This window comes from Melanaphis sacchari, unplaced genomic scaffold, assembly GCF_002803265.2.
Source record: "Melanaphis sacchari strain LSU unplaced genomic scaffold, SCAv2.0 Contig8_pilon_pilon, whole genome shotgun sequence".
In the NCBI taxonomy this organism is placed as follows: domain Eukaryota; kingdom Metazoa; phylum Arthropoda; class Insecta; order Hemiptera; family Aphididae; genus Melanaphis; species Melanaphis sacchari.
The window spans coordinates 3,904,407-3,925,842 of NW_020271635.1; the positions used below are offsets into that span (position 1 = coordinate 3,904,407).

The 21,436-nt window shown below is 27.1% G+C and overlaps 1 protein-coding gene across 2 annotated transcripts in view; it reads left to right on the plus strand.

The window, feature by feature from the left end:
- LOC112602510 (protein vestigial) overlaps positions 1 to 16,364 on the plus strand; it is a 34,494-nt gene extending 18,130 nt beyond the window's left edge. Inside the window, exons 4-7 of one of the 2 annotated variants that reach the window (XM_025350601.1) lie at positions 3,614 to 3,806; positions 5,659 to 5,891; positions 15,294 to 15,374; positions 16,318 to 16,364. In XM_025350601.1, the coding sequence (XP_025206386.1) occupies positions 3,614 to 3,806; positions 5,659 to 5,891; positions 15,294 to 15,343 (476 nt within the window). In that variant the 3' untranslated portion in view covers positions 15,344 to 15,374; positions 16,318 to 16,364. Of the gene's footprint in view, positions 1 to 3,613; positions 3,807 to 5,658; positions 5,892 to 15,293; positions 16,117 to 16,317 lie in introns of those variants that run through there. The other variant, XM_025350600.1, reaches the window with a different exon arrangement.
- The last annotated feature ends 5,072 nt before the right edge of the window (positions 16,365 to 21,436 follow it).

Sequence of the window (21,436 nt, forward strand, 5' to 3'; positions counted from 1 at the left end):
TATATTAACAATAGAAATACATATTATTTTGTGTATGTCTATGTATGGGATTACAAAAGTGATAATATATACTATGCACGAACTATTTACGTTAAAGATGTGCAATTAGTAAGTATATAATGAAGTTTGCCGCGATTAAACAGTTTGCAGAAGTCTAATAATAATATCCTCGAGTTTCAACGAAATATTTGCAAAACCCGCGGCGTTTATAGACCGGTGCCGAAACAACGTCGAGGGTTCTTGAAACTTGGCGCTAACGGAAGTTTAATAAACGGAAATCGCGCACACATACGCTGCTTATATTATTATTACATATAACGTATTCGAATAGATTGTCGGGTTCCTGCATAACTTTATAATCATTTAAACTTAAACGAAGACATTGCTGTGAGAGGATCGGTACATTATTACATAAAACCAGTCACATAACTGAAGGATTTTATTTTGGAGTATTGTGGGTGATTTAGAGACAAATATATTCAAGAAAAAACTGTACTTTAGTAATATCTCTACTTTTAAATAGTCAAATCGATAACACATGTACTGAGTGGCTTATTTAATAAAAAAAAAAACACATAATTTTAAAATATGTTTACATTTTTGAAAATAGTGTTTTAAATAATTTTAAGAAGTTGAAAAATCAAAAAAAAAATATTATATTTTGTTTTGTTATCATTTTTTTAAATTTCTGTTCGTTTTAATGACAACATGCATTTTAAATTTTTATTATTCCAAAGAAAAATATTTTTGAAGTACTTTGATAGATAAAAATAAAATCTTGGACGAATTGCTTATGAGTTAAAACTTAAAACTCATAAGTATTTTTCGTGAATATGAATGAAGTAATAAGTGTTACTGTTACATCGATACCATGCAAAATGTTGGACCTCTACTTCGCTCATTTAAATTTTAAATATTTACAAGTTATAACTGATCAACTATTTGTTCGAAATTTGACTTTTATAGATTGAAATTCTTTAAATAATATTCTATTTCGGTATATGAAATTAAAAATGAATGTTGTCGTTCAATAGAGTAAGAAACTTAAAAAATTATAAAGATAAAAAATATTAAAAATATATTTTTGTCGGATATCATGATAATATTGTATTCTACATCTTAAAATGTTTTTAGTTGTAATTGTATAAAACTTTTTATAACTCCTAAATCCCTCTACCATTGGTTATATCATTGTTCCAGCTCATTTTGGGAGCTCAATTATTACGGTTTGTTGCGAGCACTTGAATTTGTGCGTGTCGGCTGTAGGGCAAAGAGGCGCGGATTGTTTGGTCCGAAAAGATTTATAATGTAAGTCGGGTGTTCAGGCTGTAATAAATGTGTCGTATTCGGGCTTTCCCACGGGTTCACTGTTTCAATTATTTATTTTTATCTTCGGCTGCGCTTTGGAAGAAGAGCTATTGTTGTCTTTTTACAGGTGTAGAAGAACGCATATGCGCGCGCGCGGTTGTGTTTTGTGTGTGTTGTGTGATCGAGTAGATTTGTAAATTATATTGGACTCGACCAAACCTGTTATACACACACACATACATACACACACATACACACATACACACATATACACACATATGTTTTATTCGCTTCTTAATTCCTCATTGTTTTTTTTTTTATTTTTTATTATTTTATATATTTTTTACGTACACACTCGCGTATATATTCGTTTGCACTTCTCCGAACGTCTTTTGTCCAAACGCCGACTTCGATCCGTATCTCTTTTATTTTCCACCATCGCAGTAAATATATACATATACATATAAACCTACTCCAAATTCGATTGGGAAACAATAGATCGGATTGGCGGCATCGGTGGTATGAACACAAACACACACTCGATTTTTAAAAGTTATAATATTATACAGGACCCAGGCGTGGAACTCGGTCGATTTTCCACGGTTGATAATTTATAACTTGTAAAGTTGTAACACAATATTAATTTGACTAATTATTTTTAAATTCGTACTTAGAGCAGATATAAGATTTACACGAGTTTAAGATATGAACCACTCAAAGTCCAAGCAATATATTAAACAAATATACGAAATTGTAATCGTATGTTATGCAATAATTACGAGTCTATATGTGATAACATATTATTATACTGCAGGTATGATATTCAATAACAGTGGCTTAACTGTACCAATGTTTACGGGATTTTTGTTTCTACAGAAATATTTATACATGCGAACTCTTTGAACCTATTTACGTATGTAACATACGTAACTATGTAAGTATACAATGACAATCTGACACGCGTCAAAAATCGTCGCATTTTTATACGCACGCGTTGATTAGATAACATTTTTAATGAATAATTTATATATATCTTTATATATATGTGGTAATGTAGTTCATATATGATGTATGTTGATCATTTTAAAAATTTAAAAATGTTTAATATGTCATCATATTATCGATCAACGGATAGCTCTAATTGGTAATATGTATATTATAATATATAGTATAATATAAACTATTATACAATGACTTATATTTACTTCTGTTAATTCACCTGTTTTATTATACTACTGTATTTGACACCTAAAAATGTTTCCGTGTGCTGCTCTCACTTCATTATGCGCTGATCACATTTTGTATAGTTGCATTTTTAATATAATCATGTACACGAGTTCAATAAACCCGTAACGTATGCAATAGTATACAATGTGAATAGAACAGACTTAGAGTAATTATTGCATTTTTTAACGATTAAAGCATCAAATTGTTTTACCAGCCGACTAATAAAAATAGTTGAGTTTTCTGCGATTATTCGTTTGTATCACTTGCAAATCGTTTTCTATCTGCAAGACGTACCTGTTAGGTTCACAAATCTTTTCTGCGATTAAATATTGACATAGAACAGCACGTTCGATTTTAAAGTACGTGCAGATAGAAAGCGATTTACAATTTGCGTTTTCCAACTCTATATTGCTACATGAACGACAAATACGATTAAATGCAGAATTATAAAATATAGGTAACTATTTCGATTTATCTCTTAACTCTTTTACCGTTTGAACTTGGAAACGCACAATCGCAAATATGTTCTGATAGAACAACGTTTTTAGTGTTATTATACAAAGAATTACAAACTTTGTTTTCGATAAATTCAATAATTAATTATTTTTGTTACAAATTATATTTATGTTTAAAATTTTGAAACAGATTTACATATATACATTCCGAAATAAAATATATTAATTATCCTACGCTCTAAGTTCCTATAAATCTATAGACACTATAACCTATTAATTACTAAGAAAAGTAGAAGTTGTGATATTTATTTTAAAATATTGTAAATTTAAATTTACAGGAAAACAATTATATGATTATGTGAACCAAACCTTTCAACTTCATGAAATTAATATAAAATGATTTACCTAACTAAAATAAAATTAATAAAGATATCTAAACACTAACTTTTAATTAAATTACATTTTGTTAATTTTTTAAGATATGCAAATCAGTATTAACTTTATTTGTACCATTGACTTGTCTAATCTTGGCTAAAGTATTACAAATTCATAATACTACAAACAAACTAATCATGTTATTTATTCTTCTTGTTTTTTATTAACGTTATATTTTATAATTTCAGATACTTCCCCAATGACTTCCAGAAACTTCCCAGCGTCGTTTTGGAACAGTAATTATCACTCACATCACTCCACTAGTCAAGTGTATCATCCCGACACAATGTACCATCATCATAGCACTGCTGGTAACCCTGCAGATCCATGGCAAACACATTACCAACAATATACTGCTGCAGCTGCTCATCACCATCACAGGTAACTTTTAAGATTTTATTAACAAAGGACATGTTTTTTTTTTTTTTAACCCAAATGGATAATTGTATATTGATTGTGTATTTTCAACACTAAAGTTAATACTTTTTATGATATGCTGACGGTTAAATGAGGAGAGCTGTATTTTATATTTTTAATATTATTCCAGATAAACATTTATATTCAACAATTAAATTAAATTATTTAAAATTATATTTATTAGACTAAAGCAAAAATATACGATTTTCCTTCCTCTCATAAATTACATCTACAGAAATCTAATGTAATATAGGTACTTAAAGATATAGACAAAAATAATATTTTGATAAATTTAAACACTGCATAGATATAGATTAACACGAATTGAGTGTAATTTTTGAAAAATGTTTTATAGATAATAATTTAGAATATTATCATAAGTTATGTGATAAATCAGTTAAATCTTGTTGATTTAAGAAGTTGTAACCAATTCTTTCAAGCAATTTATTTATAAAATTAATCTGATAAATAAATTTTAATTTAAAAAAATTATTTTTTTAATGCCTATTTGAATTTTATTGTACCTTCTCAATATATTAGTCAATATACCTTATTTTGAAAAAATGTAAGTTGGGTTTACGGTATTATTTGATAATACTTAAATTGAGTCCATGGTAATATTTTATACTAATGTTATCTTGATAACAACATAACCAGACAATTATCACCTTTTTAAGCTAAAACCAAGTTAATTCCATAATAATTTTATACATAAAAATAAAGGTAACAAACAACAACAAAAAATTACTGATTCAATAATATTAATTAATAGTTTTTACATCAGACCGCCGTCATGTTTACGTAATAAAAAAAAAGTTTTGAGCGACTTACTAGCCAATCTTTACACGATGTCTCTTGGGCAACGTTGGTTGGACCCAACTCGTGTACTTGGTAAAATTATTGGGACCTAATCCATATCGTTTTTAAAATTTGGAACCCAACTTGAGGTTATCTTATATTTTTCATAGTTTTGTACAATGATTTTTAATACGAGTTTAATTTTAATGAATTAAAAAATGAATATATAAATAACATCACGAAATAATAAATAAACGATTAAACAGTGTCCACGAATTTAATAGATACTTCCACTCTAGTGTGATACTTTTTCAAGATATTTTCTCTCGATTTATTATGCAGTATATTTATATTGTGGTTTATATATATTATGTTACAGACAAAGTAGACTATTGGGCAATGTTTACATGTCCGGGAATTATGGTACTGCCTGATTATGATGGACAATGTAGGAAAAAATATACTTGGCCTGGGTTAATTGCCCAGTCTAAATCAATGACTAAAATAGGGCAATGTAAATCAATTTGCTTGAATTATTAAATTTACAACTGGCTGTTCTTGCAGCAGTTATTTTATTTCAAATTTTATAAAAAAAAATTTTTTTTTAACAAAACAGATTTGTTTTATGTTTACATATGTGCAATGACATAATGGAGAATAAATATTTTGATTACCGTTTAGTACCTAATGCTTTTACTGGTATCTATATTTTACTAGACTACTAAGTAACGAAACGTGCATTTAAACGTTTCTGTCCCTTAGTGTATTCTTTAGTCTCAAGTTACATCAGTTTTTGACTCGCAGACATTATAATTCTTATAATAATTATCAAAATCCTTTTATAAGTTCTAAGTATTCAATTTAGATATTAACTATACCTATTAATAATTTATTAAAACATCCACTGCAGTATAGGTACTTAATCATACATTTTTATCTAATCTATCATAATATATTATAAAAGCAAATTTCACCAAGGTTAAGTTAAGTACTGAACCGCGTGTTATTTTTGCTGCAGGGCTGTGCACGAATACCATCACCACCATAACATGGCTGCTCAGTACAGCAGCTTATTACTACCGCCACCAACTTCGAGACTGGCACCACCACCGCCGCCACCACCTCCTCCATCTAGTCACCCACATTCACACCAGTATCACGGCAAAGCTGGCATGGAACCATGGCCTAACAGCGCCCATCACCCAGCCTTGGATACCGGCACGTCTTACTCATCATATCCAACTGTTCCAGGTAATAATAATAATAATAATAAATTATGTGATATACTTAATGATTTAGTATCTAGTAAGTAATTATAGTCTGTCCAACGAAAAAACACGCCGTGACCCAAAAAAAATCGATTATTATTATATGCAGATGATATACCTTGCTAAAGTGGAATTGATATCACTATGGTATCGAATGGGGATGCGCAGAATCTTTATGTTTTCTTGTTGGACAGAGTGTACAATTGTACAATTCATATGTTTTTATACCCCGCAATACCTTCATGTATAAAAAAAATTGACATATAACAAGATAATAAATAAGTCAAATTCACGACTATAAAGTCTAATTTTTGTGTCAAGTCCAAAAGTTGAACTCGACATTGTTGGACATTTGTTGGTAGATTGGTTATTAATGATTAGTACATTACACTATGATCACAATAAGTCAATAACGACTAATTAGAATATGATTGAAAGAACAAACAGATTACTACGTAGATGTGAACCCGATTTTATGCTGTGTTGGCAAAGCGCTTAGTAAATAAAAAAAAATTAAATAAATATAAGATGTATTAATAATAAATAACAGAATATACGAGTAAAAACAATGTTATAAATCATGTAATGTATACTACTGTATAGCTTTAATTATACATAAATTATTATTATTTATTATTAATGGATATCATATTCTTATAATTAATTTATAATTTATAAAATGAATTGATGCACCGATGACCAATCACGATCTACTATATTTTGGTCCTCTATGGAATTGTTTTATGCGTATGAATGTTAAAACGAGTTTTTATAGACAAAACTTACAAAGTTGTAGGTATACGTAAAGGTTATCGGTATTCTGTGCCGAATTTTCAGTGAATATTAAAATACGAAAAATTTGAAAGCTTTAGAAAAAAACATTTACCTATTCAATTACTTCTATACAAGGTGTTTAACTTAAAGATTAATAATTTTTCTATATTCTATGCTATATATCTGTATATTAGAAAAATCTTTAGGCGAAGCGCCCAGCGGTTAGCGGTGGAATATATTATATAATAGGTACTTCATATGCGTAAAACTTACATGCATGATACTATGATACAGTCCCGTGTAATAATGTAATAATATATACGATGTGGGTAACCATTGCATTGAAATTACAATTATTTAACGGCCATTTATTAAAAAAATACAACATCAACAGTAATAATTTATGAGTTTAACTTCAACCGACAGCAGGTTTGACGTCTCGAAAAAAATAAAACGTATAATCAACCACCATAATTAATGTTTGAAAAAAATTATTACATACATATGTGTGTAGAAAGATATACCCAAGCATCGATGACCAGAAACAATATAATATTTTTTTTCCTCGTTTGTCTGAAATCTCGCAGGTGTCGAGACCAAAATATAAAATGTATACAATGCACATTGCAAATATCATATATATACAGGTTCAAGTGGTAACAAAGGAAATTGTCGGCATCGTCACTTGCGCATGTATACACGCGTATATATTTGTAGTGTGTTTCCCATCCATTATACATAGAAAATAGAAACGTTTCCCTAATGCCTAATGTATATAGTCGGCAAATGTGTATTTATAAAAATATATCATGAAATTTAAAAAACGGCATCATAAAATATAATATAAACAATAAACCAATAAACATATTATTATCGTATAAATATATAGGTATATAATATTATATGAAAAAAATTGTTTAAACATTTTATGTATATACCTATAATATAATATATAGTATAGATTATTATTATGGGTATATATAACCATATAGCCGACGTGTATATAATATCGTTACCACTGCAGCGGTAGAACAGAAGGCCGTGATTATATATATATATATATATATACAGATACAATGGACGATAATTTAGCAATTGCCTTGGTTTCAGTTAAGTCGGAGAATCGATGCGAAAAGAATAATGATAAAGCGTGTGCGCGTATAATATATATATATTATATATAAATATGTGAAAAAACGAGTCGGCTCACGGACTTCAGGTCACGTGACCAACTGCATTGCTGACGACCGATTTGAAACTGCCAGGCACGTCATCATATCGACCATATAAAGTTAATTGAACTAAAGACCTACATCGCGGTCGCCATCTCTAGACGTATAATAATCTCATTTTGATAAACGCGCGCGCTCACGGCACATTACTTCAACTGCAGTTGTCTTGATCCGCAGCGGAGCAAAATGCACGCAGAAATTTAGAAACACTAGAAACTGCTGCGATATGTCAATATTTAGTACCTATATTATATTTAAAATTATGTATAAATGTATAATAATAATATACTTACTCTCTGTTAGGTTTAGTAATAAACTTACTATATACATACTTGTAGCTTACATACGTATTATAGTGACATAAGTTACACATACTATTGCATTTTAGTGGTACGAATCCTTATAAAATTTACATGATTGGCTATAAAGAGATAAGTTTATAAAAATATCTGAATATATAATATGTAAGGTATGAGTAGGTACATTATTTTAGGAATACTACAAATTTTGAAATCATTAGCTAATAGTATTAATATTACAATATTTAGAATTATTCTTTCTATAACCCACCCGCAATTATTATGCATGCCTTCTCACACATTCATTGATTACATAATTTATTTATTTTTAGAGTTACACTTTAAACCTTAAATCTTTAGTTTTTATTATATATTTTTTTTAAATGTATTCTATTAATATATTTATACGTTTAAATATATAGTACTACAGCTAGTATTTAGAATATTTGCATATCAAGTGAATATACGATTATTATTAAAAATAAATAAATAATTTTATTTGGCGATACGTTGAAACTATTATAATTGATTATCATTGATAAAAAAAAAATAGTAGATATAGTTTATTTATATAGTTATAGGCAAATAAAACTATTATTAATTTTACACTTTCTTTTCTATATTAAGAACTTAAAGCGGATATACCTATTAATTTCTCTTTAAAGTTAAACAACATCTATATATTTATCACGTTCATCGTTGTTTAAATGTATAATATAAATATAATGCATGCAAAAACGCAGGTAATTCTTTGTGTAATTAATTAACAACTTGGTTGTCTCAAATGTCAGATAAATAGGGGTGGAAAATAAACCACAGCCTTTAATGTAGTCTTTTGAGAACTAAAGAAACTCTGTTAAGGATATTATAATTTATTTAGTATATAGAATATTTGTGCTCGTACAGTTATATCAAATTTATTGAATCTTTTTAATTCGATGTACTAGCCTTACTAATAAAAAATTTTCCTATAATAGCGAGGATATTGAGAATTTTTTTTCTTTAAGTGAATTATATAGACTTAATTTGTAACTATTTATTTAAACTTCCTCAATATTACGCTGATAATAATAATAATAATAATAATAATAATAATAATAAAAAATTGAAACATTTAATAGTAATTAAATATTAATAAAATGTTTTGTCATTTTATAGCTCAAATATTTTTGAAATTTATACACTAAAAATTTTAACTAAAAAAAAATGTATACATGAAAATATCATTATATAATTTAATTATGTACCTATACCTAATAGTGTTGAAATTATTTAATTCAAATGATATATCATGTATAAAATATAAAAAAAATGTAAGTTAAGAGATTTTGAGTGTATAAACTGATAAAAAATGCGAGAAAATTGAAAATTAGAGTTGGTCAATATATTATATAATATAATATTTACAAAAACAAAAATTGGGAAGAAACTACCCTAATCATGTAGTATAATGTGCACAAAAAATTATATTCAATATTATAATATTTTTATATCTGTGCATCTGGACAACATTATTTTACTTTCGGTGATGAAAAATAAAAATAATTGTATAATTTCTTCGATTAAAATATAAGTTATAATACTCGGTTTCTATGTAGGTACATTGTACATCGATTTTCAATGTGTTAACTATTATTATCTAACTTAACTTATACTACTAATACTTATTACAGTGAGATCCTTTAACAGATACCTCCAAATAATGAACTTTTTTCTATAGAAACTTGCAACAACTTTACTACCAACTATATTCATTGAATATAGTGGAAACCTCCAAATTTCAGAGACAATTTTTGTGACGAAGTGTGTCCATTATTAAAATATTTCACTGTATATACCTCTATATACCTATATGTTATAAAAAAATATTACGATTTTATTTTCAGTGAATATAATTTATTGCGATGACAATTATTGAAAAAAAAAATAATAAATAATAATTAAAAAAGAAATTACTGCATTAATGCAGTTATGTTTATTAAATTATAATGCAAACGTTTCAGACAAAAATCCGATGGGGTATGCAATCAGGGGAAAAGTATCTAGCATATTCTATTACGATAATATATATCTCGACGTATAATATGTGCAGTAGAGGAAACTCGCAAAACCATGACACGAAAGTGTTTGCGTGACCATCCTTCGGTAACAACCGCAGTTACCTATATGTATACACACGCACATCAGAAAGCGAATAGCGTATATATGTGTATTATTATTATATCGATCTCACGAGGGGTATATGCGGTACACGAACGAGCCGTATCATTGGTTCGGAATGACCACACCTACACGGTCGGGCAACGTTACCAAGGCAACCGTGGTCATATATAAATGCCAAAATGTGCACTCACACACGCACATGTTAATAATATAATATATATTACATGCGATACCCGGTACCCATTTGTAACAAACTGCAGTGAACGTCGAGTGTGTATATACTGCCCAGCTGACAACTATATAGATTGAAATTTATTTTTTGCGCCAAAGTACACTAGAATTGTATGAGAATATACATTTACTTATAAAATATAATTGCGTTCATTCCATAGGATCACCGTGGATATAATTATTAAAACTAATCAATCGTTTTCCAACTGTCCGACTGTTATAGTTACCACTTACCAGTACATATTGTTACGATTTTCGATGATAACATATTTGTTTGTTGCCCGTAGTTACTTAAAATAGTTACAATTGCTCTTGCACTACGATTTTATAACAGTTAGATTCATATTATAACCAGGTATTAAAAAAATTCAAAATATGGGTAGGTATTTAATATAGATTCATACGTACTAGCCAAAAATAAAAACCATTTAAATTGTACATGCAATTATAAGTTTATTGTGTTGCATAAATATACCTTCAAAACCGGGAATTTATCAAGTTCACAGAATCAGCTTTCTTAACTTAATTAATGTATATACAATAATGACGTGGGTGTGCAAAAATAATACACCATTGCAAATTCGAAAATTTAATTTACTCGTAAAAAAATAACCAACAGCATGGATACAACATTATATTTTCATATTATACCTGTTAATTATCATATTTAGCTGTATAAATTATATTACTTCTGTCATAATTAATGTTAAGACTTAAAACACTTTCTTACTTCCTTACTTATTACTTATTAGTCACAGTAGGTAACTGCGTAAATTACGTATAATGATTACTGATTAGGATGCACGCGTTGTATAAGTATAAAGATAGCTTTTTGTACCTTGTCTTTTTATCATTGGTTTATATTTTATATTATTGTTATGTTGTGTGTTACTCTGCCTCTTGCACTCCGGAAAGCTTAAACATGTAGATTACTCCATTATACCGTTGGAGACGAACACGCCGGAAAAATCAAATCGTCGTGGTGCACCGTGGTGGTATCCTAAAGTTTTTCTCCATTCGCCCAATATATCCCGGGGGTTTCGTGAGTCCCTCCCCCGCTCACTCTTTGACCTACCATACCATAGTCGTATGGTCGCGCGCGCGCATACGCCGAACCCTCCCCGAGTTTCTGCTCGTGCATACATATTACTATAGGTATGTATAGTAACCCTCGTCGCGCGTGGAACGAAACGACGCGGCTTTAAATTCTTCCCATAACTCAACCTTTCCCTCTCGATGCTTTCTCATTCCATCTCTGTTTCCGAGTCTCTCTTTCCCTCTATATCTCCCGTTTTAATAAAACCCTTCGACTCCCCTTCAGCATTATATATACGCATTCTTACTATATATATATATTTATCATATACTTTCCAACCAGTATATACGCATATATATATATATATATATACATACAACAGTCATCGTCGTCGTCGCAGACTTCGTTCACAAACGTATATTATTATATACGAGTATACTCCCCTCACTCCCTCGTCACGACTATATAATGTGCTATCTCTGTATATATACTTCCCTCAACTCCTCGTCACTACCTTTCCAACCCATCGTCCCGCACGCTAGTACACGGTATGTAAATGTGTATTATATTAACGCGCAAAATTTCGTTTCACAAATGAAAAATGAAACAAGACCATGTTTGGAATGGTATATGTAATATATTTAATATGTATGTGTATTATATAATGTACAATAATATGCATGCACATATTAACAGTATACTAACAGGTATCCTAATAACTTAATGAATTGTAATATAATATAATATATAGTTATCGCTGTACAGTTCATAATATCGCACCACAAAGGAGATAATAAATATTTAGGTAAACATATAAACCTATAAATCATGTACCTACATATAATTTTTCATCGTCGTCTTTTTATGTAATTTTACATGGTTGTTACGTTTAAGCTTTATTGAATTTTGTTTCAACGTGGTTTTTTAAGTTTTATTATACATTAATGCAGCGTTTTTCTAACATTTTTTTCTCCAGATCTCTTAGAAATAGTAAAAATGGTCGCAGATCCTTTAATATCTAATTCCCTAAATAAAAGTAAAAATATAAAACAATAATTAATAATTATAATGATTTTATTACTTTATTTTCTTAATCAAATGTTTGTATTTTTATGATACAAAATTTAATTAATAAAAAAAAATAAATATTTAATTTGAAAAAAAAGTCCAATATGATTGGTGGCTATGTTTCTTTGACACTAAATCCGGGTATAATACGATATTAGATAGGTAATCATAGACTTGTAAATCTGATTCTATTTTTAATCGTTTTTTGATATTTATTTTTTGTATATTCATGAGTAGAAAATTCTTTTTCACTGAAATACGTTGATTAAAAAAGTATCAATGGTCTTATTGTTGCTCCTGATATTTCTGGATAGTCTTGTCTTAAAGTCGATGATTTACTTATATTTAACAGTACATTTTTCTGTGTAATAAAAATATTATATTGGTATTTTCGTTTTGATATATAATATTTTCAATTTTTATTCGCAAATCCATACTGGTCTGTGACCACAATTTCGGAAATGGTGCTTTAATTTTTAATAACTTACACAAATATTTATCATGAAAGAACTTAAAATTAACTCGAACAAAATTAACAGTATTCTCTGGAATTGCTACGTCTCACTCAAAAATATTTTATACAATTAATTTTTTCATTAAATTACGTATTTACTGTAAGTAGGTTACAAACGTAAATCGTATAATGTTATGAATGTATACAATATTGAATATATCTATATGATAATTAATAAGTAATATGTAGGCCTGTCATAATGTTATAATCGCTAATTAAAATGTTCTATGGATACTTTTAGCCTTTATAGGTTATTAGGTACTTACTCGTACTTGGTAATTATTAATCATATATTATATTATTATATTTACCTAGGTAATCGTTAGTGTGTGAAGAGAAAATAATTTTAATTCATTTTTTCTATGTAGATACCTAATTGATATTTATAGTTAAAAAATGATAAATCTATTATTTTAAATCATTACTCAGTGGATTGTACCTACTTATAGAATTGATTTAAAAAATAAAAAAAACTATCATGCTACTTCTGATTTTCCTACCTTTTCATAGAATTCTATACATTATTTATGCACATATTAAAACACATCTTTAAAATTTTAACTTCAAATATTAATTTTAAGTGGTACAATGATAATTTATGCCCTGATCCGTGCTTCAAGGCATATATTATAATTTATAATTACCAAAAAATACGAAGAAAATACTTTAAATAAAATATGTTCTCAACTATAATGGGGAGTTATAATACATTACTATAAAAAAATATGTATACAAACAAAAAATTACATTAAAAACGAAAACGTAATATAATCGGCAAAATAAAATAATTATATTACTTATAGATATAATGTACCTATATAAATAGCAATTCAGTGATTTATATTGAATACGTTTGCGATTATATGTGTTAAAATAAGTTTAAGTTTTGGATTAGTTAGCTGATATATTATAATAATTATGGCCAATTATTGGATTAACCCATCGATATAATTATATTAAAATTCCACAGCTCGATTGTATATCTAATCAATAAACTTACAAATTTGGTTGGCAGGGCCGCTACATTTTGTGCGAATTGCTATTTATCTTTATTCTCTTGGCACTTTTCACGCATTCGTTTATATAGTAATCAAATTCCGTGTCTACAGCCAAATTTCAATACCAACGATGTTTGCTATAACAGGTGTATCTATAATTATTCTGCATATTAAAATATTTAAACACAATACGAGACTATAAACCACAACCATAGTCGACAAATACTAATGAAATACAAATAATATAATTCAAATAAAAACATTAAATTAGCTGCGAATATAAATTAATAACTTTAAAAAAATAAATAAATATACAAGATTTTATGACAGTTCGACAGCCTGCCGTAGACTAATTAGTTTTTTTTAAATATATAATATATATACAAATAATAAAACCGTAAGCTTAAAAAAAATCAACTGGAAAAATTCTCCATATAACATATTATATATATTATATATGAATAAAGTGAAAAACTGATTTCACGTAAGCTGAAATGTGTTGATGTGATCTATCGAACGTCAGTTATTTCAAAAAATTATACACATTTAATAAAATACGATTTTTTTTAAATATTCGTTTTTATATTTTCATTTCATCTTGTATCCTACAATATATTTTATAGAGGCTAAATATGAAGGAATATTATTAGTGTTACTTAAATTGTGCAGCCCGATCTCCCCCACCTCGTATGTAAACATGTAAGAAAAAAAAACCAAGACACATGCACTTAGAAATATTTCCTCCGTAAGAAATAACATTTTTTTTCACTGACAGTAATAGAACATAAATTTAAAAACATTCAAAAAATACTTCATAAAAAAATTAAGTCTATAAATGCTTTATGGGAAAATACTGTTACATTTTACTTGACTTGTAGAAATATATTGTTTATACATATTATATTTCTAATTTATGCACTTTGTGTCAAGACTGTGTTGATAAAATGTTTTGTTTTTTTTTCTAACTATTTTATATTGTGTTCAATTCACTATGATTATATTTTTGATGTTCAAATTGTATTACTTATGAATTATAGCTTTTTTTAAATTATGTTTATTTCTGATTGCAGGTCTAGAAGCTCAAGTGCAAGAGACGTCCAAAGATCTATATTGGTTTTAAATGTTTTGATGAGAATTTTTGTTAAATTTCGGTAAAATTTCATTTTTCCGTTGTTAATGTTGAAATAAGTGATTTTTACGTATATATAAAATAGAAATTGTTACACTTGACAGTCAACACCTCAGTGAATGCGCAATCTCTATTCTATTCTTTAAATACTTAAAATTAATCTTCGATCTGTCTCTTTACAGAATAATTTTACGTTAAAATGATATTACAATAATGGTTATTATTAATATGATACAAGATCATGACGATAAATGCAAAATTAACAATTTTTTTTTGAAAACGTGTATAGTATTATAATTATATAAACCGTGTTGTTTGACATAGCGTAAAGCGTAATTAGAAAATTATATAAAATAATCATAAGCTATAGGTGTATTATGTTATGCTGTAAATTATAATATGATCACCCGGTTCTAATTTGGTGGAGATCCCAAAATCTGAATTATTGACAGTTATATTTTCCAATTAAATTATTTTAACTATTTATTTTATTATTAGAAACTGACTACAAGTTATAAAATATTTATTTAAATTATAAAATCTGACTAAATTATCAACAACACGGATATCAGAATTTTACAAAATCTATAATTTTTTCAAGCACTATGTAATAATAAATAATAATATATTATACATAGGCACATAGCATATGAGTGTCTCGCCGATTTTGCGGTCTTCATGGAAAACTTTACAATATTTCAAATACTCGATTTATTCAATTTTTAATATATATATATATATATTTATATATATATTAGATTTGATATACATAATGCTTATTATATACTAATAGTTACGTGATTATCCAATAAAATTTGTTTAAAATAAAATGTTTTTTTTTTTAACAAGTTTGTTATGTGACCTGTATAGTATTTTATTCAATATTTTTCACCCCATTCATAATTTATACTTGACGATAATAGTACTATAGATATATATATATATATTTATTTATAATTTTACAGAATTGAATTACAAAAGTAGAACGATAAAAATTACGAATATAGATACACTGTGTAAAAGAAAACAATATAGAGATTAAATATTTGTGTCCAAATAATCTATACTCGTATATTATTACAATATTTTATGTTAAATTATTATTTTAATAATTCTAATAATTATACTCACATTACTCACTATATATATATTTATAATCATTTAATAGTGCTATTTTTTATTTGTGTACACTTTTAACCAATTTGTTTGAATGTATGTCATAATTTATATAAGATAATTCATTTTCTATTATTATATTATTATTATACTTTGTAAACTGTTAGAATCGTGTGTTGATGTGCAATGTTAGAGTAGGTTCCTATGTAATATTATAGATAATATTATATGATATTTACTCGGATATTATTATTATCATATACATTAATATAAAATAATTGATAACCTACCAAAGGTATACTACCTACTCATAATTGTATAAATATAATTAAGACTTGTACTTATTTAAATGTTGAACAAATATATAATAATATGTATTACAAGCATAGATATGAGATCAATAAAATACTGAATTGTATTAAATACTTGCAAATACATAAGTGTGTTTTTATTTTATTTTTAAATAAAATGTTTTAAATATTTTGTCCATTATACGCAGATATGATACTTAGACAACTTTGCAAATTATAAAATATTAATAACTTATTAACCTTAGTACTTGAAGTTAAAAGATTTTGGAGCCAGCTATTTATTAAGAAACAAATATTCAAACAATTTTTAGTTGCATTGCGAAATAGTCATACAACATGTTGCACCTATAGAAAAAAAAACTATTATATTTTTGAGATGTGCGTACAAATTTTAAAAATATATGTTTGGAATTTTATAAATTTGAAAAAAATATTTTTTCGGTATGTATTTTTCATAAACTGTATATTTTAAGAAACGCATTTTTTCGGAAACGTTAATAGGGTTTCAACTGATATTTTATCAAGTAATTTCGGATTTAAATAAATATGGGTACGAGAAAAAACATTCCAAATATTTTGCATATTAGCCTTCTTATTATCTCTTGTAAAAGTTTTCAATGTTTTTAAATATAAACATTTTATACAGATAATATTGTTTTTGATTTTAAGAATTATTTTTCAATAGTTTTATTAAATGTTTAAGTATAATCACAAAAATTGGAAAATATTTAAAAAATAATATCTATAAGTATACATTTAGTAATATTTATTATATATGTTTAAAATATAGTTTGTAAAATAAAATTCAATGCAATCTGTTTAAATCTTTATCTTTCAAACTATGAAAATCTAACTGTATCATCAAATCTAACATGATAGGTATATTAGTTTTTCTGTTAGAATAAGTTATTTAGTTGTTAAATTAAAAAACGCGCTGGATCAAATACTGAAGGCCTTAATAATAAAGGTCTCTGAACTATTTGTTCGAGTATTGATTTGTATACATCTGATGTTTCCAAAAAATTGTCGCCTTTACAATTTACAATAAAAAAGTATGGTTCTCTTTTGAAAAAATAGTTCACTTATATCATCACAATAAAGTTCTTTAAATTATTCAATAAATCCAAGTATTTGAAAATTTGATATTTCAGTAATATGTATGTATTTCTATTTAGAAATTTCAAAGATTTAGAATTTGTATAAATTATTATAGGAAAAAATGGAGGTGAGAACATGTTTGCGAATGACTTTGTATAATGTAGATATATCATTTCCAACACGCAATAATAATACGACGGTTGTTGTTTCAATGATAATATTTTATGCTTAAACAATACAAATAGAGGGATTTTTTTTTATTAACGTATAATGTATAAGACGTTATTTCTATGAGAATTTTTTATGAAGAAATCTCGAAAAAATGTATATATAAATTTATATAAACCACGACGAAAACGAAGTGCAGACGAAGTAGTAATAATATTGTCGTGATGTATTGAGGTCGACCATGCGTGTACGCACTACGCGTGAACACGTGACAAGAAGCTCGAGTCGTCTTATGGTATATATCGGATAATATAATGATAACATAATATAATTTTATACAACAGCAGTATATATAGGTGCGACACACGTCGCGTGACATTTATAATTTGCTATATAGGTACCTACCGTAATATACGGCTTTACGATTGATCCAAACTTGGCAGAGCGCAACGCGTAAGAGTACTTACGTATAGTACTAATATATATATATATATATATACATATATATAATTATATGTTACTAATATGTTAGGTCAAAATTTGTAAAAAAGTGCGCGTTAAAAAAAATTAAAGAATTCTATTTATTTGTCCTTTATTAAAATATTGTGTATTATTTACTTTGCGTATAAAGTATTCAATGTTTATTTTTCTATAATTATAAAGAAAGTTTTACAGTTGTGTTCTGCATAGACCCAAGTTTATGTCTAATTTACTTTTAAAAATAACATAATTTAATAAAAAAAAAAAAAGAATTTTACTTTCTATTTTACAGACTTCAGACTGTAGGTACAAAACCTTAAAAAAAATTTAAGTGAAATTATCAAATTCAAAGACAAATAATATAGTAATCATGAATAATTAAAAACACGTGTATTATGTTAGGTATTATAAAATATCGCTACCAAGTATCATCAATCAACTGTAGTTTAGGGATATCCAATCTACGCCCTCTAAGCGCAGTAAACTAATTATTGTTTAGAAAATAATACATTAGTTTTTATTGTTTGTAATTATTTATTAATTTGTTGCAGACAATTTAAAAAAATTATGCCAAAACATATCTCAATGTTAACCCTCCGTAAAAAAAGATTGAAGACTCCTAAACTAAGCCATTATCTTATATTTATGTGGAAATAATCATTTTATCTTACGCTGTACATATTTCATATCGTTAGTAATAAATTACATTGATAAAATAATAATAGGAAAGTCCAATATTAACTAGCTGTTCTATCGGACTTAATTAGATGTTTTATCTGAAAGAATTCAGTCACAAATTCAAGACTGAACTTAACGATTTTCTTTATAAATGTATCGTAATAATTTTATACCAAATTATATAGAAATGGTATATTTTTGGTACACTATCTTATGTTTTCATGACAACTGCAGCTATATAAAATTACATCAGTCGTGTACCTGAATATAAAATCCATAATTTTTTTCTCCGGCAAATGTATTTATAATTTCATCAACTCAAATATCAAAAGCATAAAATAGCACTAAAGATAATAAATGAAATCTTTTTTCTATTAATATATTCAAACGAAACAAAACCTCCTTAATGTTGAAAACTGAGATCAGTCGAACCTACTGATAAAGACTATATTATAAATTATTAATTGCAATGAAACCACAACTCTTAATATTGACTTAGATGAATCATTAATATGAATATTTGCAACTATAATTAATAGATTATGGACATGATGTAGAGAATAATCAAGGCTACATTCAAAGTATATTTATAATTATAAACAAATACATTGAATACATCGTGATTGCGGATTACAAATTAATAGTAGGCTGTTTATACCTATATGCAATGACAACTAACAACAGAAATAATACATTCGACTCTTTATTTACCAATACTCAGAGTCAGGCAGAGGTGAACTTAGTAATTTAATAGGCTTTCGGCTAGGGCTCGTCCCCGAGGCCGTATGTCTAAAAAACTGTATCATCAACTATTATAAACACGTACAAGTGTTATGTTAGAGGTATTCACATATTATCTATACTATGAAATGCAAATAAGCTATATAATAATATAAAATAATATACCATGGTATGATATTATTATGAACATTATGACTTGGCCCCTTCCTAACCAAATCTGTGGAGTCATCCCTACCTTGAGTGGAGTTTATTGTAAAAGCTCTAAATAAATAAACAGAACAATATATTTTTTGTTTATTAAACAATACTTACAATCTTAAATTTTCCAGAAAATAAGTAATAATAAGCAATAAGCAAAAACTATAGTCTCTACTAAACTCTTATGTACTATTCACATTATTATTAAGGTGTAATAATTCACTCACCGTTATACTTGTGGTATATAATATGTACATCTAATCATAATACGAGTAATGATAGTTGATATTGCCGAAAATTATTGTTTTGATATATAATTCATCGTTTAATTCCATACCTACTCGTATTACTACGGATTATGATGTATAATTCCAATCTACGTGTAGTTAAATTTATACTTAGAAACATATTTGATAACATTATTATGATCGATTAACCGTTCACAGATAGCATAAAAACCTTCTTTAGATTCTATGCAACGACTAGAATACCGCTTAATTTTTTTGAGTGTTAACAATATTATAATATGTTAATTAATACAATAATGAAATACAAATTATTTATTAAAATTTTTGTTTTCATCATGTAAATTTAATTTTAAATAGAAAAATAAATCGCCATAATATTTACATACGTTTATAATATATTATTTTAATATGATTAAACTTATCTGTATTAACTGTTAAATAATATATAAGTGTAGGACTCCTGGACTGTAGCTAACTAAATCATCCCCCTCCCCCTCTGACTAAATCTAACTCTGAAGTAAGGAACAATACCCGTTTACCCCCATCGAAAAATTTTTAACAATAGTATGGTGGCGATACTTTTTTACTTTTTGTCTGTATACCGCGAGGGTCGTTACCGCGGCAGTATACTTATACCAGTTATACCTACTCCCAACCGAATTAAAAAAAGAACGAAACGATGGTAAAACCGATGGTTTATGACGGGTACACATTGACAACACATCATTATACACGCATTATTATGTGTATATTAACGAAAAAAAGTGGTGTTTGTTTAAATTGGACTGTTTTTTTTTTTCATTCTCAAACGTCCAGTTGATATTTTATTTGATATACTTGATAACATTCCTCAGAGCTGTAAAACACGACCAGCGATAATAATTCAAACGAATCTTGATAATAATGTGTATACGAGAATGTATATTCATGAACGAAAGCTACAAACAGACGGGTTCGATGTAAATGCATTCACTACCCCGTGTCAACCAATTAAAAATATATATATTTGAGAATCGTTATCCTTAGGTAGTACGCGTCGCACAGCG